Source organism: Cyprinodon variegatus, unplaced genomic scaffold (genome assembly GCF_000732505.1).
Source record: "Cyprinodon variegatus isolate N-32 unplaced genomic scaffold, C_variegatus-1.0 Scaffold209, whole genome shotgun sequence".
Lineage (NCBI taxonomy): Eukaryota > Metazoa > Chordata > Actinopteri > Cyprinodontiformes > Cyprinodontidae > Cyprinodon > Cyprinodon variegatus.
In genome coordinates, this window is record NW_015150662.1 from 836,929 (window position 1) to 863,809 (window position 26,881).

At 36.3% G+C, this 26,881-nt stretch overlaps 1 protein-coding gene across 1 annotated transcript in view; it reads right to left on the reverse strand.

Moving 5' to 3' along the window:
* nphp4 (nephronophthisis 4) overlaps positions 1-26,881 on the reverse strand; it is a 231,444-nt gene that overhangs the window by 12,267 nt on the left and 192,296 nt on the right. Inside the window, exons 18-22 of the mRNA XM_015380197.1 lie at positions 20,712-20,846; positions 14,169-14,353; positions 11,670-11,884; positions 3,197-3,386; positions 2,574-2,657 (exon numbers count right to left, since the gene is read on the reverse strand). Of these exons, the coding sequence (XP_015235683.1) occupies positions 2,574-2,657; positions 3,197-3,386; positions 11,670-11,884; positions 14,169-14,353; positions 20,712-20,846 (809 nt within the window). The remainder of the gene's footprint in view (positions 1-2,573; positions 2,658-3,196; positions 3,387-11,669; positions 11,885-14,168; positions 14,354-20,711; positions 20,847-26,881) is intronic.

Here is a 26,881-nt window from a genome sequence, read left to right on the forward strand (position 1 = left end):
ACAAAAAAAATCCAGAAACAATAACAAGGCAAATAGTTTTTTTCCACAGCCCCGTAGCATCATTTCTAATGAGTGCAACATTGTTTGAAGTTAAATCGGGGTAGAAAGAGATAAAAAAGCAATAATATGGATTTCTTCAACTCTAACTGGAGTGTGTTGTATTTTTCCTCAGCACTTTGAGTTGCTAAACTAAATTCAAACAAAAGTAACCCTGAACAAAGTGTCATAATGCATTTGATTCTTACTGTATGACTCAATCCATCAAGGTCAGTTCAACCTTTCTCCAGAGTCACTTAAAGCTTTTTTTTGCAGTTAAATGTAGGCTAGACTTGGATGTTTACTTGCAGAGTTTTCATAGTTTCTGAAACCTTAAATTGACCTTTTTTTCCTTTACCTCAGATCCTAATTAAATTACAAACTGATGAGACAACAATCTGGAAAGGAGATCCTTTGATAACCTTCTCTCCCTTTCAGAAGATCAATTAGGTGAATTTACAGAGCTAAGGAGCTTCTTAGAGGAGCTGATGGATCCTAAAGTGGGATTCCACTTAAGAGGCTTTCAGAAACCTTATTGAAAGTTGCATCACCGGTGAAGAAGACAGGTGGAAAAAAAAAGTTAACTGCCTCTAAAATACTTACAGAGGACTTCAAAAAAACTAAAATGTTCTTAAATTCAACTCATGCTTCTTTCTTTATATTTATGTAGCTTAAGTATAAAATAAATATATCCTTCATAGTGAAAATAGGACGACTAATGGGTAAACTTATCCTGTCTTGTAAGTTAACCTCCAACAATTTGCTCACTGAAAGCGGAGCATCTGTTCGGACTGCGGATGTTCTTTGCAGCCACATGCTGACCTGCAGTTGTGACCTAAATCTTGCTGTGGTGATGTATGCTGACTGACAGTGGAGCCAAAGCTGGCACACTGACAGCTCTGCTGTTGAGACTTGTCAGTTTTAGCGGGATACAGATTTTATCCAGACCTGACCTCTCTGACCTGTTGACATATTTTTTCTATTATATTTTTTTTATCATTCTTATTTTTGCTCAGAGCTGCATTTCTTACCGACGCAGAAAATACACAAAATGAAGTTTGTGAAGGGCAAATATTTGGCAGACTGGCAGATATTCATCAGCCTGTGTAAATATGATGACTTCAAACTACTGCAAATGAACATCAGGAGGAACATGTTGTAACGCAGGTTGGTGAGGGATCTTAGAGATGCTGTTTGTAGAAGATCAAAGCTCAGGTCTGCAGATATTTTGCCCATTTCTGTGTTTGTAAAGAATCAGGAGAAACATGTCAACATTTTGTTAACAGCTGCGGCAGAAAACACAGCGGATTTAAACTCTTATGGCTAACAGTGACAAGTTTACATTCTTCTCTCTATTCTTTGAACATTTCAAATATTCACAGTTGCAGAACAGCTTATTTTGTGGGTTATTTAAAAAGGTTCCCTTGTTTTTATATCCCTTAAATAAACACTGATTTTAATATCTTTTATTAGGATTTTTGAGGGTTAAAAATAAAATGGCACATAATTGCAATGTGACAGAAAAGGTATTTAAGGATTTAGAAATGAAGACACATGCATGGAGCATTTAAATTCAGCTAACTTCGATACCCCTAAATAAAAATCAGTGCAACCAATGCTTTAAAAGTCACGATAAAAAAAAATTTATCAGTCTGTGAACTTATGGTGAACTTATTATTGTAATTTTATTAAATCCAGCTATTTTATAAAAGTCTCTAAGGGTTATTAAGTCAAAGTTCGCTGCAAAATATGGTTTTACGAAGAAAACACCCCGAATTTCTGTTATTATTTGTAAGGCATTCTGATACCTCATGCATAATTTTCCTTCTATTTTACAATTATGCTGTACTTTGGTATCGGTTAATCAGACAAAATCAAAATAAAATACATTAGAATTGTTGCTTTGATGTGACAAAATTTGCAATTATCCAAGTGGTAGAAATATTTTTGCAAGGCACTTTAACCACAGCAAAATTTATACAAGAATAATTCAACTCTCAACCATTGCATTTAACACTTAAGAGTAGCTACATTTACTGGACAGAAACTAGGGAATTTATTTTTAACACAATCAAACTTATCTGTATTGGCTAATTAGTTGTCAGTTGGCACTTCAAACTTTATATGATTTATTTGGGGTCCTGATTGTGTATATTTGGAGGAAAGGGAGGAGATTGCATCCCAGCACTCCTCAGGGAGATGGCTTTGTGTGCATGCAAGAGGAAACAGTTGGGGAAGGAGCATAAGGCTAACCCTAATAACACTTCATATCCCGACTATATTCTGCAGCTTGAGTTTAGACGCCTTTATTATACTGTACTTTGTTGTTTCCAACCCTTATGTAACATAAAGGTATATAGTTTCTCTTTTCAGCTTAAAAAGCTTTTTTTCTAAGATTAAAGGGTTTGGATAAAAGGCTTTCCATAACAAAAAAACAAATGCACATTGCAGATAATGAGGCAAATATCTGCAGATGGAGATAAAAATGATGCAGGAGCCAAAGAATATAGTACGGGGCGTAATGGGACACTGTGTACCTTGATAATTTTGGCATTAATAATGTTGGACGGATTCTTCTTGGCCATCTGGGAACTTTTGCTTGTAGGCAGAAAACTCGGCCCCTGTAAGCATTTGATAAAACAATTAATTGTTATCAAAAATGAACATCTACATATAAGCAAGGATGTATACAATACAATAGTTAGACAGACTGCAAGATAACTGGAAATGATGAAAAAAAAACAGCAAAGGAGTTAAGGGTTGAAGCCATAAATTATCCATGAGGATTGACACCTCTCTGAACCATTTGTGTGACAAGAAATGAAATAAACAACACAGCTTCTTTTAAATAAAGCAGCTGTGATTAATAAACTCTGAGATGTGGTGGGATTTTTCCTGAAGTCTTTTTCTGACTCTACATTTTTATATTTAATAAGATGTTAATATATTTGAATCAGTTTGATAAAAATAAAAAAATGCAGTTCCTTTGAGTTTTCTCAAGTGACGGCAGAACAGTCGGGGGTCTCCATTTTATGCAGTAAAAGAAACAAAAGGATATAAAAAAAAAAACTATTTCAAACTTAGATTTAAGATTAAACCAAAATATGAAGAATGGAGTGAAACAAATGGTATCAAAGTCACTTTTTGATCTGGCATTTACCTGGACAGCTATGGTGTGGTTGCATAGGAAGCTCTGGTACTTCAGGGGAATGTGGACACTTTCTTTGGGTCGGAGATAAACCTTTGGACCCGGAGCTCCTTCTTCCATGTGAAACATGTTCTCCTCCAGTGGCGTAGTGGTCTTCGTAAGGCCTTTGAAGTAACGCCACTCCTCTGTGTCAGTGATGACACTGGATGAAAAGATCACAGGAAGAAATGTGATCAAAGAAACATTTACATATTTTTTTAAAACCATTCTAGAAATGTGACTTGGTACATAATAAGTTTACATATGCATATATATACATATATATATATATATATATATATATATATATATATATATATACATATATATATGTATGTATATAGTATAATGCTGTGAGACATTGCTTGCAGTAAGTCAGAGATAAATTGATTTATGTTCCTTTAAATTGACCAAGCAGATGAGAGGGATGGGCAGGAACATCGGATTCATCCTCAGAATAACCCTTGTTTAAAAAGCCAAATTAAAGATAAAAAATAAAGACAATAAATCTTCTACATATAAAATAAACTAAAAAAGTACTAAAGGGGACATCTCACACTTTGAAGCAAATATTTGGATTTTTTTTTTTACATGAATCAGTTAAACATTGATAGGAAAATTGACATTTAAGAGAAACACTCAGGATGACCTGGTATCAAGGAGCCAATAATGTCTAAAGTTTAGCAGGTTAGACTTATTTGTGCTTTACTTTTTTTCCCTCTTAAACAAGCTGTAGTGGGGAGTAAGCCTAATGCTGAATATTAAACTGAAAATCTAACCATCCTTAAATGATTCTACCACAAGTCAACACCTTTGAAAAATATCTGAAAATAGCCTTTGCTTAGTAAATATTGTAAAATTCTCTTTTTTTTGGCTTATAAATAAAACAACCCTAATCTGATGGACGCTAATAAAACACCAAATAGAAAATGTTAAAATAAGCGTCTGAAATAATTAACATAGAACTAAGTATGTATTAAAAACTAGTTAATACTGAACACTAAAAATATATATATATATATATATTTTAAAAGTTTTGCAAAATGACTTTCTAATTTGTGTAATAATTTACAAACAGTGCTGCAAACAACGTTTAAATAACTAAGATTTCAAAGTTGATTCAAATTAGACCGCTGACAAAAATGGAGAATAATTTTTTTCTAATAATGCAAAGCCTTTCAAAAAATTGAAAGGCTTTGCAAAATTTGAGTAAATAAAAAAATCTCTCCTTGCTAAACAATTTTAGTTTTAATATTTAAAAAGCAATGATAAGCATCTTGCAACATTTATTCAAAAGCAGAATATTCTCACAGCAACTCATTTAATTTTGTGAAGCAAAGAAAGACATCTCTTTATTCAAAAATTTTCTTTTCTAAGAAACTGGAAAAGAAGAGTTGGCAAAATTGAAAAAGACTCGGAAACAGGAGTCAACAAGCCCGAAAAATTGAGCAAAAGTCCAGTTGCCTCCAATTTCAGGCTTTTTGTTGTTATTGTCTACAAAATGGAAAACTTAAGAATTAGAATATTGTTATATTCTGGATCTACAGATTTACAAAACTATGAAACTCAGATGACTGATGACTAAAAGTGCAATGTTATGTCTTTAGTTTGTTATTGAGCAGGAAAGATTGAATAGAATAAGGGTTTTTTGTTCATTATTTATTACTGCATAGCAAATTTGGATGTTTAGGAAAAAAAGAACAATCAAACCTTCACTATTCATGATAGAAAACAATATAAATAGTAAAAGCAGCTGCTTCAAATGGCAATGTATATCTTGATACTGATGCCTAAATAAAAATATTGTAGACTTTACTTTTAGAATTAATAGATTCCTTTTTAATCACAAATTGCTTCAGGTTAAAAACAATACAATTTTGCCAACATTTCCATTTAAAGAAGACATTTGTGTATGTTTATATGGACAATTCCTCTCTAAAAAAAAAAGCTAAACTCTGTATGGGTTTGCATTTATATCAAAGTAAAAACATTTTTTCCTCTCCCACTAAAGAAAGGCGTAGATTCTAATCACTCATATTTTTTGTGAGTATTTGTGATTTGTTGACTGGATGGTTTCTTATTTATTTTCCCCCCTAAAATGTTCGATTGCCAAGAACATGATATAAATGAAACTAAACTTATAAGTTGTATACCTATGTGCAAACTTTGTGGAACTAACACAGAACAGCCTGCCCATTATGAAACAGATATGGCAGCATCATGGCATGTGATTACTTTGTTTTTCCTCAACAGAAATCAATAAACACATTCCCTAAAAGACTTCTAGCTACTGCTGCAGCAAAAGGTATTTCTACAGAGTAATATGTTGGGAAGGTAGAAAATGTGAAAAGATTCTACACATTTATTTTTTTATATATATATCTGAAAGCAGCAAACTTAGAGAATAAAGTCTAATGTTCCTCTCACTTCACAAATATAAACTACTTTGTGTTGCTCTACCTAATTAAATCCTAACAGTGAAACTGAAGTTTGTGTTTGCACTATCTTAATGTAAAAAGCAGCAGATTTAACAGAATGACTCTCATCCTTTTTATCATACATAATCTCCTGAAATGAAGGTAATGAACCATTTCATACGCTGTTAAATTACCCACTTGAGAGGCTTGTTGAAATTTACAGCTTTCTATTTCTATAGGAGTGAAGAACATCATAAACCAGCGGCTTCTCCGTGGCTGACGGGAGCTGGTGCTCCGTGTCAGAAGACGACTGTCTTCTAAGCAGCTGTCCCCTGGTTCGAGTCTCAACTCCTGGCATTTAACTCCATGCCTCTCCCTTCCTACTTTGCTCCCCTAGTCAAGCTATTTATAAAAAAAGGCTGCTAGTTTCATAACAACTTAAAAAATAAACACCATCTGAAGTCTAACCGGTGTACTGTCATGGGTAAAATTCCAACAAACCCCTGAACCAAGAAGCTAAACATTGGTGTGGGTTAACATGGTGACGGCGGGTATGAAAAAAAGGTGTAAAGAGGTCAGAAAAGGCCCCGGTTTTCTCCCCTAATAAAAGGATTTCCAGGGAATGGTGGCCAGAATGCGATAACCCATTCCAACAGGCGAAAAGTCTTATCTCTCCTCCTTTTCTCTTTATATGCAAAATATTTCACACACAAATTCATTCAGGGAACGGCTGCCTTAAGACTTCAAAGGTTTGAAGCCACGGGAGTGGAGAGCGGAATTGCTCTCAATAGGAGACTGAGTTTTTAAATTTTTTAGAGCTCCATCTTGCCAACATTAGGCAAAGATGCTATAGTCAATTCTATGATATTTATGTGGATATTCCCACTATGACACTTGAATAAATCATTTCACCCTTGGCTAAGGCAACAAAGAGTTTGTTTCACCTGCAAGTTTTTATTACACACTGTTGGCCGGTTAATTTTAAAGTATGAGAGACCAAAAACTAAAGAAGACGAAGACAAAAACCCAGATTTGAAAACGTTGGTGGAGGAAGCATAAGTAAAAGAGAGCAGCCTTGCTCAAAAGAAACACACAGTCAGTTGGGCATCAGTCTCAGGAAAAGTGTAAAATCCCTACAAAATTGATAGCAACAGGTAGCCAATGTGTCCTCTACATCAAGAGGAGCCTCTGGGCTTGAAAACAACTGCCGACATCAAAGCTACAGCTAGCTTAGCCTTTCAATAAATACTCTGTCTTCAAAGACCGACGCTGGAATTGTGGGTGAGGGTCAGCCTTTTTTCTTGTTTGTTTCTGTGGAAAAAAGACCTGACCTGCGGCTCCCCCTGGGTTCTCAAGAAAGCTGCTTGTCAAACATTGGCTGAAATATTGATGAGGAAGTAACAACGGAGCAAAATCTAACCAAGCTGCTGCTCATGTAGTGCAACACAGATATCATAGATAGTTTGACTTCCCCCTCTGAGACGGAGAAGAAACCAACAGAAATAAGGATGAAGGAATTAAACTGTATTACATAGAAAGCTCCATTATGCCTGCAGAACATTTCTGGAGATGTATGAGGTTTACAAAAACTTAACGTTTGCCAACACTGTTAAAGATATTAACACTTTAAAAGCGGTTTAGCAGTGTCATGTATTACGTATGATAAAAATATACAATTTTCCATAAATATTGGAGGAGTATTATATTTTTGCATGTCTTTGATGTGTCAAAGATTAAACAAAAAATTTTAAACATATGATTAAGATTTAAAGTTTACTCCACTCTCAGGTCATTAAAGACAAAAATGTCACTTACTAATCAAGGCTTTGTTTTGGGCCACTCTATAAAGCCTCGAACTCAATGCTAATTCTGACATTTTGATTTTGAAAAGCTTCCTGGATGGGAAGCGAACCGTCTTCAAACTTGGAAATAAAGTCCAGTGGCTTATTTTATAAGTTTTTTTGGAATGACCATGACCTGGATGATAGATATCTTCAACAGCATAAAGCATAGAGCATTTATGTGCATTTGCAAGCGTATTATTGAGTTTCAAAGTAAGTACTGCCAACTATTGGTGTGTTAGGAACATTACACCATTAGCATTTCTAAGAGTGTAGGATGTACAGATTGCAAATAAATTGCTGTCATTTACATTTTCTGAAACTTGGTAACAGTGAAAGTGTTTGGTGGAAACTGTCACACTGCTTTATCATAAATAAACAAAGAGGCCACGAAGACACAGAGAGGACATATAGTGGGATTGATGACTCTCAATTAGAGTAAGCCCAGTGGTCGAGCTAATGCCATAATGATTTATCCATGGTGCACTGCTGCCTTTGTTGATCAACCTGATATATGTTAATCCGAAGCTCAGGCATGATCAGAATCCAGAACAAAAGCCTTTACGAAAAGGGGATTAACAATGATGCTACATGAAAAGAAGCGGGCACGCCAGGAAAGAAACAAACATCAGGAATAATGGCTGCTGTGTTTGGATTAAAGGAGATTTCTTTCTAGGCATATCACTAGCATTATAGATGCATCTGTGTCAAGGACATGTTTGTGTTACTGAAGGCGGGAGAATCTTCTTTGGCTTTTATTTTGGGACTATCGTTCGTCTGTTAGAATGGAGCAAAATGTTAAAACTTAACAGCATATAGAAACATTCTTGTAAACTAAACTGATCTCCTTTATCCGTGTTGACAGCCTCTTTTTTTAGAAGGTCAACCTAGATGATCTAAAGTCACATCCATGTATAATTATTTGCGATTCTCTTATCCACAAAGTCTGAGGCTGGTTGCAGCTAATACTGTGCGGACCAACTGTCAATTCGTCAGCTGCATCAGGACTTTTGAGTTTGGGTGTAACACTGAAACTTGGCTTTTCAGCAGACACTGCCTTAGGGAACTGCACACAATTCATAGTTTCATGACATGTACGACCCAGAGGCAAAATAAAAAAAGAATACATCAAATAGAAAGCAATGTTTTACCAACAAGTCTTTATTTAGACACATTTTTCTCTGTTTTTCCTCTAAGTAGTACACATAGATATGGTTTGCTCATCTTCACCTGTTATAGTGTCAGTGAGATTACATTTGTTCTAATTTTGATTCATATAAATAAACTGAAGTAAACAGAAAAAGATTTTGGCTCCGTGGCCAAACTCGTCCTAAAGGCAACGATACAACACAAGCAGATATCTAGCATTGCCACAAGTGAAACCAGGGGTAGGGGGTTCTTCAAAGTCAAGAACTTAATACACGGTTAAGTAAGCTGCCTGCATGATTGATTAAATAGTCTCTATAAAGGGCTGTAAGATGATGTGAATTGACAGTTTGTATTGAATTAACAGCCAGTTTTATTATGACCTCAGTGTAATTTAACAAGATCTGCTCCCAAAACTAGATGCAGCTACATAGAGTATGATGAAAAGAGGGGTGATGTTTTAAAAATAGCTGAATAGTTTAGTTGTCAAACAACTGACTTCTCAGTAAGCTGTGAGGATGAAACATTAATCATCATCGATACAGAGCGCAAATAGGCTCCTGAGCTTTAACATCACATTTGAAAACACATTCCAAAAGTGTGAACACGGCCTCACGTAGGAGCACGCCTCGTTACGATCTAACAACAGGAAACACATACGGCACAAAAAACCACATGTTCGCGCCTCGTGTGTTAGATTGGAGACCCACCGATATATTTACAACATCCTTCCAGTTTAACGCAGGTAACACATGTTGTGGAAACATGGGAAACTGCTTCCACTGATGAAAAAAGTACGATTGAGGCAAAAAGAAAAAAAGTTGGTCAATAAGTCACACTTAACAGGCTAAAGAAATCTTTGGACATTCTTTACACAGATACAGTAGTAGTTATCTAAAATATATACTAGGACATAATTAATAAATCAAAAAATGATCATAAAAACATCAAAAATCAAATATCTGTGAAATGCATGTATGAATAAAAAAATGAGTGTAATGAGGTACAGATGAAGTAGTCTTAGAAGTGATCTCAGCTGCTTTAAAGATAGGGGAAATATCCAATAATGTTAAACTAAGTGGAAAGTTCCCTATTTGGTTCCCCTAACATTTCTGAAAGTTATTTTAATCAAATATATACATTGGTGGTTCCCAAAAGATACATTTAATTTCTTTCATTAAAAAAAGATATATAAGAATAACCAAATCTAGGCTTGCAAAACTCCTTTAGGTCAGCTTCCCTGTAGTGTGAATAATCACTGTTTGAAATTAAATTTCACCGCAAAGATAGCATGTTCATCAGACGAAGGCCGTAGGGAACCAAAGTGGTTATAGATGAAGACCAGAAGAAATGGTACCGCTACCACTGCATAGGGTACCTTAGTGCACGAGTGATAAATACAGTTTTATTAGATATAATATAGGAAAATGGGGAACATTTCACAAACTTTTCATCAACTTTTCATCAACTTTCTTTTAAAATATTCCAGTGCAGGATTAACTTGTCCAATGGAGTTGTTTATACTTGTCTAATTTTTTGAAAATCCCCTTTGTGTGTTTTGACAAATAAAAATGGGCCCAAAAAACCCCTCAAATTTTGCTTTAAAGAATCTTTTTTTAGTGTCAAATAATTTACCTTGAGTTATATTAGCTCAGAAATGCCCAAGTCAGTCCTCGAGGGCAGCTGTCCTGCAGGTTTTAGATGTTTCCCTGCTTTAGTGCAGCTGATTTTCATTGATAGCTGATTATCAGGCTTTTGCTGAACTGAAATCATCAGAACCAGCTGTACTGAAGCAGGGATACCTCTAACCTGCAGGTCAGTGGCCCTCGAGGAATGACTTTGTACATGTCTGGATTAGCTTCACATTTAAATTAAAGAGAAAAATATGCAGTTCAGACTCATTTATAAAATGAGTAAAACCTTTATTTTAGGAGCACAAAAAGTCCTGAGGCAAGGGCTAACTTTAGCATAATATCCAAACTGTTTGTTTCTTGTCTGCTACTCTTCTACCTGTTCTTTCTGCTATGGAGTTACCAAAATGCTCCTAGATAAAAGACTAAAAATGCAATGAAGGCTTCAATGACTTTTTTGTGATAGCGTTATTGGCCAGCTCAATTAGAAGCCTTTACAATTACTGAACTCCCTATATTTTCCAAATAAGGGGGTCTGAATCAGAGCTAAAAGGTATTGAGATAAAAGCACACACCACCATATTTGTTTTTTCACTGCAGACAAACATTTTAGCAGAGAAAATTCAAAGGTTTTGGTTAAAAAGCTATTTCCATAGCAGTTGTTCACTTGAGGATAACCACAAAGGTTCTTTGGTGTTCAGAGATCTCGCTGTGTACAGTAGCTATAAACACTCTATCTCACTGTCTGGAGCAAGGGTCATGGACCCAACCTCATTTAAAACATTTATAAATTACCGCATGTTGTCCAACAGCAATGTCTAACTTCACTTGCCCCACACCTTCTGTTAATATGGTAAAGCATTCCAGAGTGCCGGGACCAGGCTACACGTGATGCAAATTAGCCAATGAGCTGTTTCAGTCTGGGGCGCTGCAGCAAGCCACTTTTAGACACAGCAGGCAAACCTGTGGCAAGCCATGCGATGGGAAAGAAGGAAAAGACGATGATAAAAATAGAGCAGAGAAAGTGTGAGATGCTGGAAGGACTGCGGTGAACTGGTGAAAGAGAAGTGAAAAGGTGTGCTCAAAGATGACCCTGCACATTGTGAGTATGTATTCTCTCACTAAGCCACACAAAATAAAAAAAAGGGGTTTTATAAAATAAAATAGAATCAGGAAATTGTCTATATACCAAACTGAATGATTGTTGTTCTCCATGTAAAAAATGTTCTATTTTTTAATATTTTTTATTAAAAAAATCAATGTATAACATGGATGCATAAAAACCTTATTTTATTTCACTGTTAAATTCTGTTTAAAATAACAGATTATAATTAAAAATGTCTCCGGAACTTTAATGGTTGATGATTTTCTTTGATTTTTAATGGGTTACCTCTGGTCTAGAGAATAGTACCTGAGCTCGGAGTCATCAGTGTGGATGGTGACCGTCTTAGGGACGTTGAAGGGATTCTTTAGGACAAACTCCATGTACTCAGCAGAGCCCAGGCTGGCATAGAGAAGGTGCTGGGTGGTGATGGCTTGGCTCAGCATGTTAGCTATTCCCTCCTCTTTGCTGTACTCATCGTTGGGTGGATGTTCTCTGATGATACGAGCCGCTGGTTTCAGATCCTGGCAAGAAAAAAAAAAAAAGGCTATTAAATGTTTCACAGTAGCATCATGCTATACAAGATGATAGTCACCACCCAAAGACAATTTCTAGAGCTGCTTTAAAGTCAGTTTAGATCTGCTGTGTTCTTGTGCAACAGATCATAACTTTGGCCCTCTCAGTGCTGAGTGTTCAGGTAATGGCTTTGGAGAGTAAAATGTCATCATAACTGCTAGAAACAAAAGCCAAAGTGGAGCCGGTAAAACTCAGGTTGCACTATATCAATAATTTTCTCTGTGACCTTTCAGTGACTATTTCAAGACATATTTTAACACTTGACTGCCTCTCATCTGATTGCAGTCTTTCTGCAGAACAGGGGCCAGCTTGGATGAATGTTTTGCAAACGGGTAGGCTTAGTGCTACAGACTTTTCATCTTAGTCAAGAGTCTGAGACAAAAAAAGAAAATATTTTGGGTAATCTCTAAGAAGGTGATATTTTTTTTCCACAAAATCCCTCTGATTTAACCTGTTACTGTGCAAAGAGCAGAAGTATCTGGAATGGCTGAAAACATTTTACAACATTTTGTTTAATCAGAAAAAAAACAAAGAGGAACATATGTGACAGTGTATGTAAAATATCTATTTAAACCATGACTAATAAAGGAATTATTAGGTTGTTTTTGAAAACCCCCAAAAAATATATATATTAGAAACCTTTGGAAATAAAACAAATTAGGGTCACCTAATAGTTTTTTATAACTACATACTTATAAAGAAAGAAAAACATAAAAATTATAATATTTATATAGCGCCAATGCACAACACATTTGATCTCAAGGCACTTTACAGTTCACCAGATCATCCAGTCAAATTAATTTAAAGTTTTCTATCTAAGGAAAACCAGTTGATTGCATCGACTCAGTGACTCGAATCCAATCCCTCACACTAAGCATGCTTGTAGTGACAGTAGAGAGGAAAAAACTCCCTTTTAAAAAAAGACACCTCCAGCTCTAATTAATTTTACATTCTATACAGCGCCACACAGCTCCTATCAAAAAACTCTATATGTTTTAATTTAATAAAATCGGCCAAATAGTATCATCGTAAAAATATTTATAAAATCAGATTAATTAAAATTCAGATTAAGCACACATACACCAACAAATACAGAAAGCATAACACACTATACATGACTGCTTTCTGGTCATCTTTGTAACGTACCATTTCAAAAGCCCTAAAATAATCACATTTGAATAACTTTTCAGAAAAAGTTGTGGTGTGAGCACCGTTTTCTCCAGCTATGAGGAACAGTTCCTCCATCATGTTTCTATTACCAGCTTGGAAAGTCCAGTAATCCCATTTAAACATATGTAACCATCACCGTTATGGAGACGACACTTTTTGGAATGACAGTTCAAATACGGTTTTTAGACCTACAGGTGTGTTAAGCAGCAGAATGCAGGCTAGTTAACAGTTACACCCAGGTTATTAGTTACCATATTTTCTGGAATATAGAGCGCGCTATAAGCCATGCCCACTAAATCTAATTAAAATCTTTGTCCCCTGGAGTAGGGACAAAGAAGAATGCCAGCTCCTGTTAGCTTGTAGACTCACAGCAGTAAGAGCTTCTACTGCAAGATGGGACTTCGTCAGCTCTTTATTTCAGCTCTACAGGAGTAAAGCCCAGTCCCCTCATTGGTTCGGCAGCTTTAATGCAGCAAATAAATCGCAAAATGTGTGAATTCAGTACATTTATTCTCCGTCTTGCCTGATGCTAACATGTACTTGTTCTAAATGAAAATTTGTCCCTTATTCTTTAATTTTCTACTTTGACTTCCCCCTCTGGTAGTCAGGAAAAATCCACAGAAAAGCAGCACCTTCTTATAAGTCGCATGGTTCAAAGCGTAGGGAATAAAGTAGCGGCATATAGTCTGGAAAATACAGTAAATGTTACTCAGAAAACAAAATAGGAATATGTGTCCACTGAAAAACTTTAGTTTAATGGTTTTTACTCTAGCCTTCAATCTCTTACTTAATATAACACATATTTTTTTATTTTTCCACTGTTTTAGCTAAAACTGACCTTAAGGTTTTACGACTGCTTGTGCAAAAATAGATTCAGATCTTAACTACAGATTTAGCTAAAACAGAATTTGTAAACAAATGATTATCATAACAATAAAGAGCCGACTGTCATTGTTACTAAAGTGACTACCATATTAAGAAATGCTAGGTGTTTTTTTGTTTGTTTCTCAGCTTTTTAGAGAAGCATGTAACTAAAAATCTATGTGCACATTCTGACATTACCGTAACATCAGTTGCTTTGGTGTTTTGTTTAGCCTCCAGTTGACGCACGGCAGCCATGCAGTCCAGCTTCCGCAACCTGCTATCACTGTTCAGGTTTGGGGCTTCGGTGGTGATGTCATGGGCTGTCCCCCTATCTCTGTGCAGCAGCATCCGATCTCCATCCAGCCTGTGTGCAGCGTTTCTCGCTGCCAATAAAAGAAAGGCTGCAGTGAGGAATTCATTCACTGGGGAATCTTTTCTCATCTCCAGCTTTAAAAAAGATTTTTAAACAAAGATTATATCTAAAATAAACGTGTTTCCTTAAATTCTTAAGTTTTTTGGCAATAATAATGCTAACAATAACAGGGTCTAGATTTTAGTAATGGGTGAAATGGAACTAGACTCACTGAAAGTGGTCATAAATCAGAAAAAAACGTAAATGAGCAGAGTTAAAAAATAGGAACAAAAGTACTCGGTACATCAGCAAATGGTTTAATAAAGAGAGGATGGAAAGAAAAAAAACCCATAGATGTATAAAGTGGGCTTTTATTTAGGCCCTTCAGGAACATTACCTCCTGTGTTTGTTGTACACCAGGCATTAGACCTTTACTAATTTTCCCATGCACTCATCAGTTTTCTACAGCTCTCTGGGAGCATCTCTTGTGCATTAACCCAGTTCTGTTTTGTTATGTACAACTTGTAGAACAAACTTTGTAAAGCTCTGGCATTTGCTTGTTTTTTCTCCATTTGAACTGGATTTCTTTATACCACATGCTCTGCTTGTATCCGCTCAGTGAGCCTTAAACCTTTCTGTCCAATCACAAATGACAACTGTGATGAATTCAAGTTGCTTACTGTATTCTGCTGTCTTTGAATTCTTGGTTAGATGTGCTGTTTTGCCAAAAAATGTAAGGCAATTTTAAAGCAAGCTTTTAAAACATTGCTCTGTGCAAAATTCAAACAGAAAAAAGCTGGTTATAAATATTTAACATGTGATTTGAGATGCTTTCAGAAAGGTAGCAGTTTTAATCAGCTGGCATGTTTGAAATAAGAACAGGCTTTGTGATTGGTGATTTGAAATAGCACTTTGAATATGAAAAGCCACAACAAATCAAACATGTTGGTTATTCTTCCACAAAATGGATTGTTGCTTGTTTTTTTCATCTTTTTTTCATTGTTAATGCATTTTTTTCAATTGTTTCTTACCAGTGTCCATAAAGGATCAGAAATATTCCAAATTTCTCAACTCTAAACCCTTAAATTGAAGTATAAATGAAATGCTATATATTATGCACACCAAATATTTCCATTAGGTTCACTTTTAATACTGAACTTGCAAATATAGCAACCTGGTTGACAGGGCAAATAGCTGAAAGGAGTATTTATTTCCCTTGCTTTAGTTTTTAAAGCTTTATCATGAGTAAATTACTGCAGGGTTTAATAAGATAAAAACAGCATTTTGCTCTGAGGTGCAGAGGGTCTGGAACTACCTTCATTTGGACTTGAAGTCGAAGGATTCTCCAGTCTGCTTTAAAAACATCAAAACTCCTTTTTTATATATTATTTTTACTGATTTTATGCATTGTTTGCTCTTGCAAAACACTATGGGATTTTTTTTATCTTCAAGAACAGATTAATTACTCTAAAACCTCTTAAGCCCACAGGTCTAAAAAAAGGCGTACTCATACTTTATAGGGCCATTCTCAAACGGTACACTGCCTAAACTTCTTATCAAGTTATCAAGTGACATAAAGGTGGAGGATAATGTGGATGGTAAAATCGAAAAGTAAATTATTCTGGGCCTGAGTAAATTAGATTTAAATGGCCAATTATATAAAAAAAAAATCCAGATGTTTACATACAAAAACATAATAAACTGTAAATACAACATCTTGGCTATATGTAGAGCACGTTTGGTGTCCATCCAACAAGCAACTAAGAAGTTATAGATTTTTGGATTGAAAAAAACTCCAGGCATAATATCTAAAATTTTAAATTTATTCTTGAAATTTTAACATGTGGAATGCTCTTATATATTTGGTAAGAAAATTTCAGCTTTCCTTCAAAAAAAGTTGTATTTATTTCATCACTCTAAATACTCACTATATATACAAAGTTAAGTAGCAGACAGATGCATGAACAGGTGTATCTAAATAACCGTTTGTCCGATCAGGGAGCTTCATAGGAAAGGTCACATTCTACAGAATCCGATGATATGCACAAATTTGAGACAGAAGCTCCAGCGAGTCGCAGGCAAGAGTAGCAGAGGTCTTGGTGATTTACACACAGTTGCATTTTCCAAATATGAGCTTGCTGCAGTACTGTAATACAGAGAGAATAAGAAGCTTTTAGCTGAATATTAAGCTATGGTTGGATTTATGCCAGGAACAGATTTTTTTATTGGAGCAGCAAAGATGCTCGAGTTGCGCGTCAGAACTAAACTTTTACCAGCATCAAAAATGAAGCAGCACACATGTTTTTGCTGCTTCTGCTGCGTGCGATCTGAACATAGCAACACACTTAATGAGCTACAAGATTATTATTGTTGCAAAAGAGCTGCAGCTCCTTCTAAAGGGGCTTAACAGCCAGTGTTCTCAGTATCAATCATTTCTGGTGATATTCATTAAATTACTGTTGCACAGACAACATTTACCATACATCCAAACTGACAACAAAATGAAAACATCTGCATGATTACAAACTGACATCAATTTATATAACCAACAGTCGTAATCCCATTTTAGCAAATTGCAGTCAAACCTGGTACATTGCAAAGCTCTTTCTTAACCTGCAGGATCTACAGCAGCAGGAAATTGACTGCTTTCAAAACCGTACATCATATGTACCTTTCAGGTAAAAAAGCAGTTTGATTTTTTTATGATTAAATACACCTTAAGCTTGACCCAGCCTGTTTGTTGTTTCCATCCACTGCTTGTGTATGTAATGGATTTTCCATCGGCATCTAAACATTTTCCCTCACCTCAAAAAATATGTATGTCATAATTTGTGTCTAAAGCTGCCCTTTTAAGGTTAGAGAAACATCTTTGTAATGTAATGCATGGCTAACATGTCCAAGGTTTTCTCCAAAAGCACATGACTGAAAAGAAAAAAAGTGGATACAGGAAATGAAAGGAAAGGCTAAACTATTTAAAAGTAATAAATGAACACTGTTGCCATTTTTATGGACTTAATTTATCCTGATTTAATTTGGAGTTTCATAAAACTTTCTCTGTGAACTATATTTCTAGGGCGTCTGCTTCCAAATAAATCCTTTGATGTCTGCTATTCTTCTCTGATTTCCCCTCCTTGTATGACTCCTTATTCTTAGACCTTTTTCCAAGTCTCATTATCAAAGCGGTATCAGGCTGGGAGCCAGTGGGCTAACCCGATAGTGTCTGGCTATCCTTCACAGCCACAGGCAGGAAGAAGTGGGGCAGGAAAGCGACACACACACACCCACACACAACCCAGTGGTGTGGGACTTCATTGCACACTCTGTCTTACTGTTATGAATGGGCTCCAGTGAAAGCATTTAGGTACACTGTATGCTTAACCGGCACGCTGAGGTGAAGTGAAGGAAGCAGAGAATGTAGAGGAGATTAAAAGTAGGCAGGCTGCGGTGGAGAAGATATGTGGAAGACTTAGTAAACGGTAAACAGCCTGTGTTCGTTTATAGCAATAGGTGTGAGTAACTGATTGCGGCAGTCTGTGAAGTGATTGTGAAGTGAAACTATTTGTAAATATTATTTTGAAAATAAAATCTGACCTGCATTCAGCTTTGAAATGCATATCGGTTTATTGGTGCTCTGGTTACGGCGAGAAATGACAAATCCTCTCTGCAGGCCAATCTGCAATTCCATACCTGCCAGACGCGCTTTGTATCACCCTAAGCAATTCTACGCTTGTTTTATATGTCTAACGTGATGCCTCTAACTGGGAATGTGTGAGTTTCTGAAATAGTTAAAATTCAAGGCAAATTTACCAACAGCAGCCCAGTTGACTGATGATGGCTCGCTTAATTGAGGGAAAAATTGGTTTCCCCCCTGTGTGTCTGTGCGCCTTTGCTAAGGCCATGCTTGTGCACATATACACACACACACAGTCAAAAAACACAAACAGGATTGTGGCTAACCACTAGAGACGCCTCTGCAAGCTCAATTAGCCTGAAAATTGAGTGGTTCGGTGGTGCAGCCAGCAGAAAGAATGTGAAATGTATCTGGGTGAGCTGATCAAGGCGGCAGCAGCATGGTGAGTGCCCAAATAAAAGATATTAATTCCTCTGTGGCTGGGCCTCCACTCAAATAAGGGCTCAGACACACACTGACAGCTGAGTGGAGAAGCTAAAATGTGAAATTATCTGATTCAGATTACTTGTTGATGCCCTTTAAAGTCCAGAAATAAAAGCACCTGTTATTGCATTAGCATAATTTCCTTCTGAAAACTGAGAAATATAAAACATTCAATTTGACTACATTGTTATTTAAATCAAGGTAAGGAAGCGGTTGTTTATAACAAACAACACATGTGAGACAGCCTTTTAAAATTAACACAACTGAAAAATGTTTTTAAGTTATACTGCATTTTTTTTTAGGGTAATTAGAACTTATAAATTTCTCATTAGTAGCCATGGACTTCTCTTTCCCCTGGGGTATAATTGCAGATGCGTTTTGCATGCTGACCTTGCTGGATGAGTTCAGCAGGGTGAAAACATTTTTTTTTTAAAAGCTCTCTGCTAGAGAACCGCAAGAAGAGGTGGCATCACTGGATCACAAAACTTAAAACTCTTTCTATCATAGCTGATCTTTGGGAAAGAACAAGAACTCCTATACCATCAAAAATTTTAACCACTCATGTAAACTCTACTAAAATTGTAACTGTAGTCTTGTCTATTGATTAGATCAGCTTGACTGATTTGGCAAAAAATTTATATTTCAAAATAACCGTCTGATGCCCTCTGTTAAAGATATATTTTTACTGAAATATATCTTTAAAATACCCTATTTGCTTGACCCTTGTTAATTAAAATATAGTTTGATGAGCAGACTGACACCTCAGTAGTTAAGCCTTGATGCAATTATAAACCTGTAGCCTAATTTTCTGTATTTACTTCGGGTTTGAGGTTGTCGTGCTGTTCGGTCGATGTGACGTAAAATCAGGGTTCCTACAGCATAAAGCAAGTTAAATTTAAGACTTTTTAATGCCACTTGAAATAAAAATGTAAGACCAAATTCACAAGAAACACAAGAAAAACCCGCTTGCGACAACTTAACCCAAAGGTTTATTTTAACATAAGCCACTGCACTTATGTTTCAAATTTTGAAAAGCTTCCCATACAGAAAGAAAGCTAAAAACACACAAATGACAGATAGATTTTAACAATTATTTAACTGAATTCACAAACTTTGTTTTAGCAGGGAACAAAACAAATCAGTTTTAAAGCCACAACTTAACCAGTGCTAAGTCTGTTTTGCAGCTATTTTTCTTTGTATCGTTTTCTTAGTATGTTTGATTTGATGATAAGTGGAGGCGCTGTAGAGACAAGGGTGGAACAAAACTGAGAAATACCGGCTGTTTCTCGGTAACTCGATTTTGACACTTTGTGTTTCCTGCTTCGCATGTGCGACTCCACTGCCTTAATTCCCATCGTTCTGAGCTTGAATGACTTCTTGCACAAAATACACTGTGCCTCATGTATGTTTTCAATTTTAATGTTTCATTTAGATTACAAAAATAAATTTAAAAAAATAAGACCTACGAAAGACTCATTTAAGACATTTTCATATCAATTAAGGCCTTGGTATTATTTTGAAGGATTCAATGCCTTTTAATACTTTTTAAGGACCCGCGGGAACCCTGAAAATGCATCCATGTTAGATGAGTCCGACCTTGCAAACAATCAAAGTGTTAAATTCAATATGGGTTTTGTGGATACTCAGAAGCAACCGACATCCACATCAACTCAGATACCAATGGCAACTCCACGTAAGTGGAAAAAAGTAAAATATATATATATATATATATAACAATGAGTGTGACAATGAGCAGAAGACCCTGCAGTACTGTGTTATGGTTACAGGTGGCAGTATCATTAGAAAACTCCGTAATGCCTCTTTTGAGCACGGTAAACAATATGTTATGCTCTGGGCCTGCTTTTCTTTCACACAACCTGTCAGCCCCGTCAGAGTGCATGGCATTATGAGTGCATTGATCATTACACATAGAAATCTGGTGGCCTCTACTGGTTAACTGCAAATGAGGATTGACATTAATCTAGGCCAAACTAATATGAACATGGGTCACTAGACACCTTGTTTTATGTATGGCTCTGTCTAAAGTTTTAAATCCTTCATAAAACATGAGTACGTCATTAAAAAGAAAAAAGCATAAGAGGAGAGCGGGGACAATCTCAGATTATACAAAGAGTAATGGTGACAGATGCCGTCTGCGTTAAGCTGGATGCAAAATGTTATTAGATTGTAACCTCACAATTAAAAAATTGTTCTCAGTGATGGCAACAAATGCATCTGTTTGGTTTTTGAAACATATTTAGCAGGATGCACTGACCATTGAGTTGGAGGGCGTTTCTGGGTGACAGAGGTCCTCCTTTAAAACCACCGCTGACTGGAGCAGGTTTGATAATGTGAGAATGAGATGCAATCCCGTCCACTTCTCTCTTCTTGCTACGGTCAACTGGACATCCTGAAAGAAAACAAATAAAGTAATAACGACTACATGTGAGTGATGAAGCTCATTACACTGATAAATAAACCTTTACAACAAACAAAGACACAATTGTTTTTGTTTTTCAAAAGCTGCAAAAACTAAGAATGGTGTCAGACCACATCTAAATAGGAGATCCATCAAAAGGATTTGTGTGGCATTAACAGTCAGCTTCTGATTAAAACTCCCTGGATCAAAACTTAACAATTAATTGTGTGTGACAGGGCTGTTTCATGGTTTTATAGTTAATCCTACTTTAAGGAAAACTTACATTTATAAGTTGTTCTACATAATTAGGCAAGTCTCTGGAATATGGATATGAAAAATGATCATCTTAAGAATGGAAAATGGGAAATAACGGCAAAATTTAGAACAATAGCCTGAAAAGTCAAAAGAGGAGGCAGTGAGCAGTGAAAAGCTGCAAAGGAAAGACCTAATAGGACGATTGCAAAAATAGAAGAAAATATATATTAAAAGTAGAATTACTGAAACTTGAGAGGGAAAAAAGTGCTGAAGCTGTCTGCTTGATAACTCTTAGGTTTGAGAATTACAAAGATGCTTTTGGGCTACAAAAGAAAATCAACCCGGAAACCAAATGTTTGCATTAATCTGAGCGATATACAGAAATGATTCAGATTAACATTCTTACTCCAAATAAACAACATGATCTAAGGTAATTACTTTGGGTAAATGAATAAATACAATTCCTATTAGAAGAATAGTTTGGATATTAATACAAAGTAGTTAGTTTCCATCTCTGGTATAGTTTGTTAATATGATACATTCCAATCCTAAAGATTATGTGTTGATAACTCCAAAAAAGTTAAAAAAACAAACCACTGGACTTTGTTTTCCAAGTTTGAAGATATTGCGGATTAGATAGTGGGAAGGAATACACTCTATCGCTGCGTCGTAGGTTTTTGAGAGCTGAGTCCCGCCCCTCTGTTTAAGGTTGCTTTTTGTCTCTTAACATAAATGGCATCCATCATGTTAAGAGAGAAAAAGCAATGTTAGACAGAGGTGGTGGACTTCAGCACTCAAATATCTACATCACAGCAATAGAGTTGATCCCTTCCCGCTATCATAATACTCATCGCCAGGCAGGGGACCAAGACAACTCGCCTGGTCAGCCAGGCCAACAATGCCCCTAATGACCCCCCTCCTTTCAGAGGCATAGACCAGTAACGGGTATTGCAGGCTAACAAAGACCTCAACGACCCCCATTCCTAAGGGTCGGACCTGTTCTTCTCGTTCAATTTGCATTTTCTCTAAGCCAAAACAAGGCTTTGTTGGGCATCTCGATAAAGCTTGGAACTCAACGCTAATTCTGACATTTTGAATTGAAAAAGCTTCCAGGACGGAAAGCGAAACGTCTTTAAACTTGGAATACAAAGTCTAGTGGTAACTTTTTTGGAATGACTATGACCTGGATGACTGAGAATCTTCACCTGCGTTGATAGATACGGAAATATATCTTTTTTGCATAAGATACTTTTGGAGATGCATTTGGGATGTCGATTGACAAATATAGAGGAAAAAAATGCTCTCATTAAAATAACTGTAGAGAGTGAAAAGGCTATTCTACAATGACATACCAATTATCTTCAAGCTAAAGCAGTCTTTATAATAAAAAGCAAGTAAGAAAAATGAAGAAACAGGTAATACATCATTGATTAGAAACCTAGTTTCCACTAAATTATTCAGCACTTAAATCCAGGGGGCATATTTCATCATGGATATAAACATTTGGAACAAATTTTCACCCTTTTTTAACAAAAGTTAATGTTTTAATCTTTGTTTTATATAAATGCTTCCTGGTTTACCATGGACACATTAGTTTTGCATTAATTAGGAGGGGGGGGAACTCTTTCCATTGTTCATCTGTCAATTTATCTTACAAAAAGAAGTATACACATTTTTTTATCTGCATAGTCAAAAATGGTATCAAGTATTAAGTATTCTTGATACTGGTGTCAAGTTAAAAGCTTTGGTAGCAGTTTGAGTTAAAGTCTCCAATACCTCAATGCAAAGTAACAAAATGATATATGTTTGCAACTTTACAGCCAAAAATGCCCAAGTAGCTACTTGTAAAAATGTACCCAATACCTTTGATTACATAGAAGACTGTGATGCCAGCATGCAGTTGACAGAGTTGTAATCTAAGGTGTAAGAGTCAATGGGATGGATGTACAAACATGATCCAAACCACTGATAAGGTAAAACTAAGAACAATTCTGAATACATTTGTACCATAAGTGAAAACATAACACCTAATGCTTCTCAAAGATTATTACACTCACTGACTACAGGACAAACAGAAGAGAGAAAAATAAAAGCTTGGCAAACATTGTTTTTTTAATCTCTTGCTAAGAGTCTTTGGGGGCTTCATAAAAGAACAATCTGTGAGGATGAGCCACAGAACAACTGAAAACAAAAGCTAAGAGGCAACAGAAGAGCTCGCAAAGACAAAAACTATGCCTGTAAGTAAAAGCAGCCACAAATCTGCATAATTATTTGAACAATTTATGATCTACTTTATACAATATAAAGAATAGGCCGTTATCCAAGTAATTCGCTACCCTTCATGCTTATTGGCATTGTTTTATTAGTGTTTGGAGCAAAAAGGAATCCTGCTGATTCTATGGAGAAAGAAAACACTGGGATGTGCCTGAGGACACCAGCAGGGGCTCCACAAATAGATCTCCTCTCAGTTTGATTTCATCAAGTTTAGTTTGACGAGCATGTGTTGCTCAAGTTTTTTCCCCAGCAAGTTTATTGATTCTTTTATTTTCATTGAGAAATAAATCCCTTCAAGTAAATATGACAATAGAAGCAAAACAGATTTATTACAGACTAAGCTATATTTTTGATGATAATTGATCTTAATCAGATTGCATTCTTATGTCCCTTTTAGGATAATGACTTGGCGGTAGAGGTATTAGAGAAGTCATTTTTCAACATATCAAGCCAGGAAAAGATCATGGGTATAAATTCTGCTGGTTTTATTGCGTATACATTAACAAAAAATTGGCTCCGTCAAATGAAAAAGGTTTGCAGTCTTCATTCGGACACCAAAGCTGGCAGAATGATGAATTATTTTGACTGATGGGTAGTTTTGGTTGTCAGAGACGTGACTGTTGAACACATAGTTTCAGATGGGAGTGGCGGCCTAGTGATTAGCGCATAGAGCTTGGAATCCTGAGGTTCTGAGTTCGAGCTGCACTCCCACAGACTGCCACTCTGTCCCTGAGCACAGAACCTTAACCCCACACAGCTCCAAGGCGCCTACGATGGCAGCCCACTGCTCTCCAAGGGGATGGGTTAAATGCAGAGAATACATTTTGTTGCTCTGTACTTGAAAAAACAAAAATATAGCTATTAAATGTCATCCTCACGTGCCTGTCTAGATTTTTTCTATCTGATTTCTGATCAGGTATCTAAAGAAACCTTCTGCATTGATTAAAATATCCTTAATAACATCTAGTTTTAACCATTATTTAAACTACAACAAATACTGCATTGTCTTAGATAGGAGATAAAACTTGTCTTTTGACGATATGAAAGCAACAACCATTTTCATTCAATTAATGTAAGTCCATATTATAATTTTATCTTCTTTTTTAAGTTTAACTTGAACCATAAAAGTAAATGATAATCAGTATCAGGTATGGACAGTAGCAGATTTTCATGATATGCAAGTCTTTAAAGAAAAAAAAAATCACAAACATTTACAACAACCTCGCAACAGATAATATTTTTCTAGCCAACCTGTCCTTCATAGAGTATTGCAAGTATGACAAGCCGATATTAACTGGGTAATTAGTAGGGCTATCTGCTCAGGTGGTAAAGGCTGCAATGCCTGCCAAATGTAAAGGAAACTCTGAGCTACAAGCATTATGAAAAGTGATTTCAAAGACTCAGTCAGCTGCTATGAGCCATTATTATCAAATACCACAAGTCAAAAGCTTTTGCATAATTTAAAGCCCAAGGGCACTTTTTAAAATAAATAAGATTAATTTCAAACAACTGCAGAACAGAGGTAAAACTACATTAAAATTGTGAAGAAATTAACTCAATTTTAGCAATTATTATATTAATACTAGAAGCGTCCAGTTTCTACATTACAGCATAACAAAAGAGGTGCTTTACTGAAACGTTTGCATTTTTTGAGGGGCTGTGTGGCTCCTATTTCTGTGTGCACTCTCATGAAATACAGCAAGAGCTGCAATTAACTGCCTCCACTGTCCACGACTGACACATCGGATAACTTGCAGTACTAGTAGTATGGGAAGCCAAAAGCACCCTCCAAATCTTGTAGAGGAGAACTCTTTCATCACCAAACAGATAATGGGCAGCAGCTAAATGAGTAATGGGGAGTCGGTGTTGCTATGCAAACAGAGGCAGACAGCGCTGTTCTGCAGATTAATGGGAGAGGTGTCTGCCCATCCCAAAACTTTCTCCTCATCATCCATCACCCTACACTGGCCGCACCATTCAGCCGACAGTATTCGCCTGAGTTACATCTTCCCAAATATCAGGTTGAATGTATTACTTTTGCTGTAGAGTGTAGTGAGCATATCGAATCAATAGCAAAGCAGATCTTATTCCCAATGCCCTATCTTAACCCCCTCACCTGTTAATCCTTCTGTTAAGATGTGCTTGATGGTTTATAGGATTAAACAATAGATCATTACGGGTGTGATAAGATGGTTTTATAAGTGGGTAATGAAACAATGTAATGATGGGGAATCCAAATATAAACCAGATTAATTGGATGTCACTCAGAGTACTGTTAGACTCATTGAAGATCAAATACTTTTAGTGCTCATCAAGTTGAGTCAGATATCTATCCACTTCTACTGAATCACAATGACTAGCCTGATAGTCATCAACAGTGGAATTTAAACTAAAACACCAACAGGGAGAGTACTGCATATCATTTCTGGCTCAGTATAATCTGTATGGAGCAAAAAGGGGTGGAAAAAAGGAGCTGGAGTCTATCAAATGACTCAACTGCCCTACCTTTTGCATGACAATAGCCCCACCTGCTCACCCCATTTGCCCTGCTAGCAGTTCTTGAGGTGAAGGCCATAACAACCCACTGATTTTCAGGTTTCTGGAACAAATGAGAACAAGTGCCTGGAGGATTTCAAAGTAGCCTGTAGTATTCGATTTCTTCTGCCTCCCTTTTCCAGGTCACTGACCTTTCAGAAGATGCAGATTCAGCCTCACCTCAAGGCTATAGGCAAGTCTGATATAGTCAGGCATAATTGTGCCAGCAGCATGTGTTTTAATGAGAGGGTCACTTCATTGGACTAATGTAATGTATGTGTAATGTAAACCCAAACTAATGCCAGGTACATTTCACTGATATTTTGTCCAAAATGTGACAGAATTGGGTAAAGCCCTCTACTTTCTCCAGCTGAAAAGCCAGGTTCCTGAGTGCTTATCAGGCCTCTGCACATGTGGAACATTCAGGCCTGCAGAAGGTTCTAATCTGCCATTTCTTGTGCACGTTTAGTGTTTTAGCTTATCACGTAGGCTGAATTAAACCATTGACTTTATTTCTGACAGTTTTTCCATTACATTTTACAGTTTTCTCAAACAAAAAGTGAACGTTGCTGAGTTTAATGAAGCACCTACACATAATTGATGAAAATATTCAAATTTGAATTTGTTTATGGTTAAAACTGGCATCAAAGGATGTCATTAAACACATTTAGAATGAAACGGATAAAAAGGAGAAGGATTTCCATTGGTCCTATCATCTAGACCAGCGGTCCCCAACCATTGGCCCGTGGACCGGTACGGTCCGTCAGTCATTTGGTACCAGGCCGCACAGAATAATTTATCGACGATCAGAGTCTGAGTGATGTTTTATTTTGAAAAATATAAAAAAAATTGCGGTATTCTCTCCCAATTACATCAGTCGGTGCATCTGTGCCTCTTGACACAGGTTAAGACTCATCCTATCTATAACATCCTATCTTTGTGAAGCGGGATTTTCTGCGGTT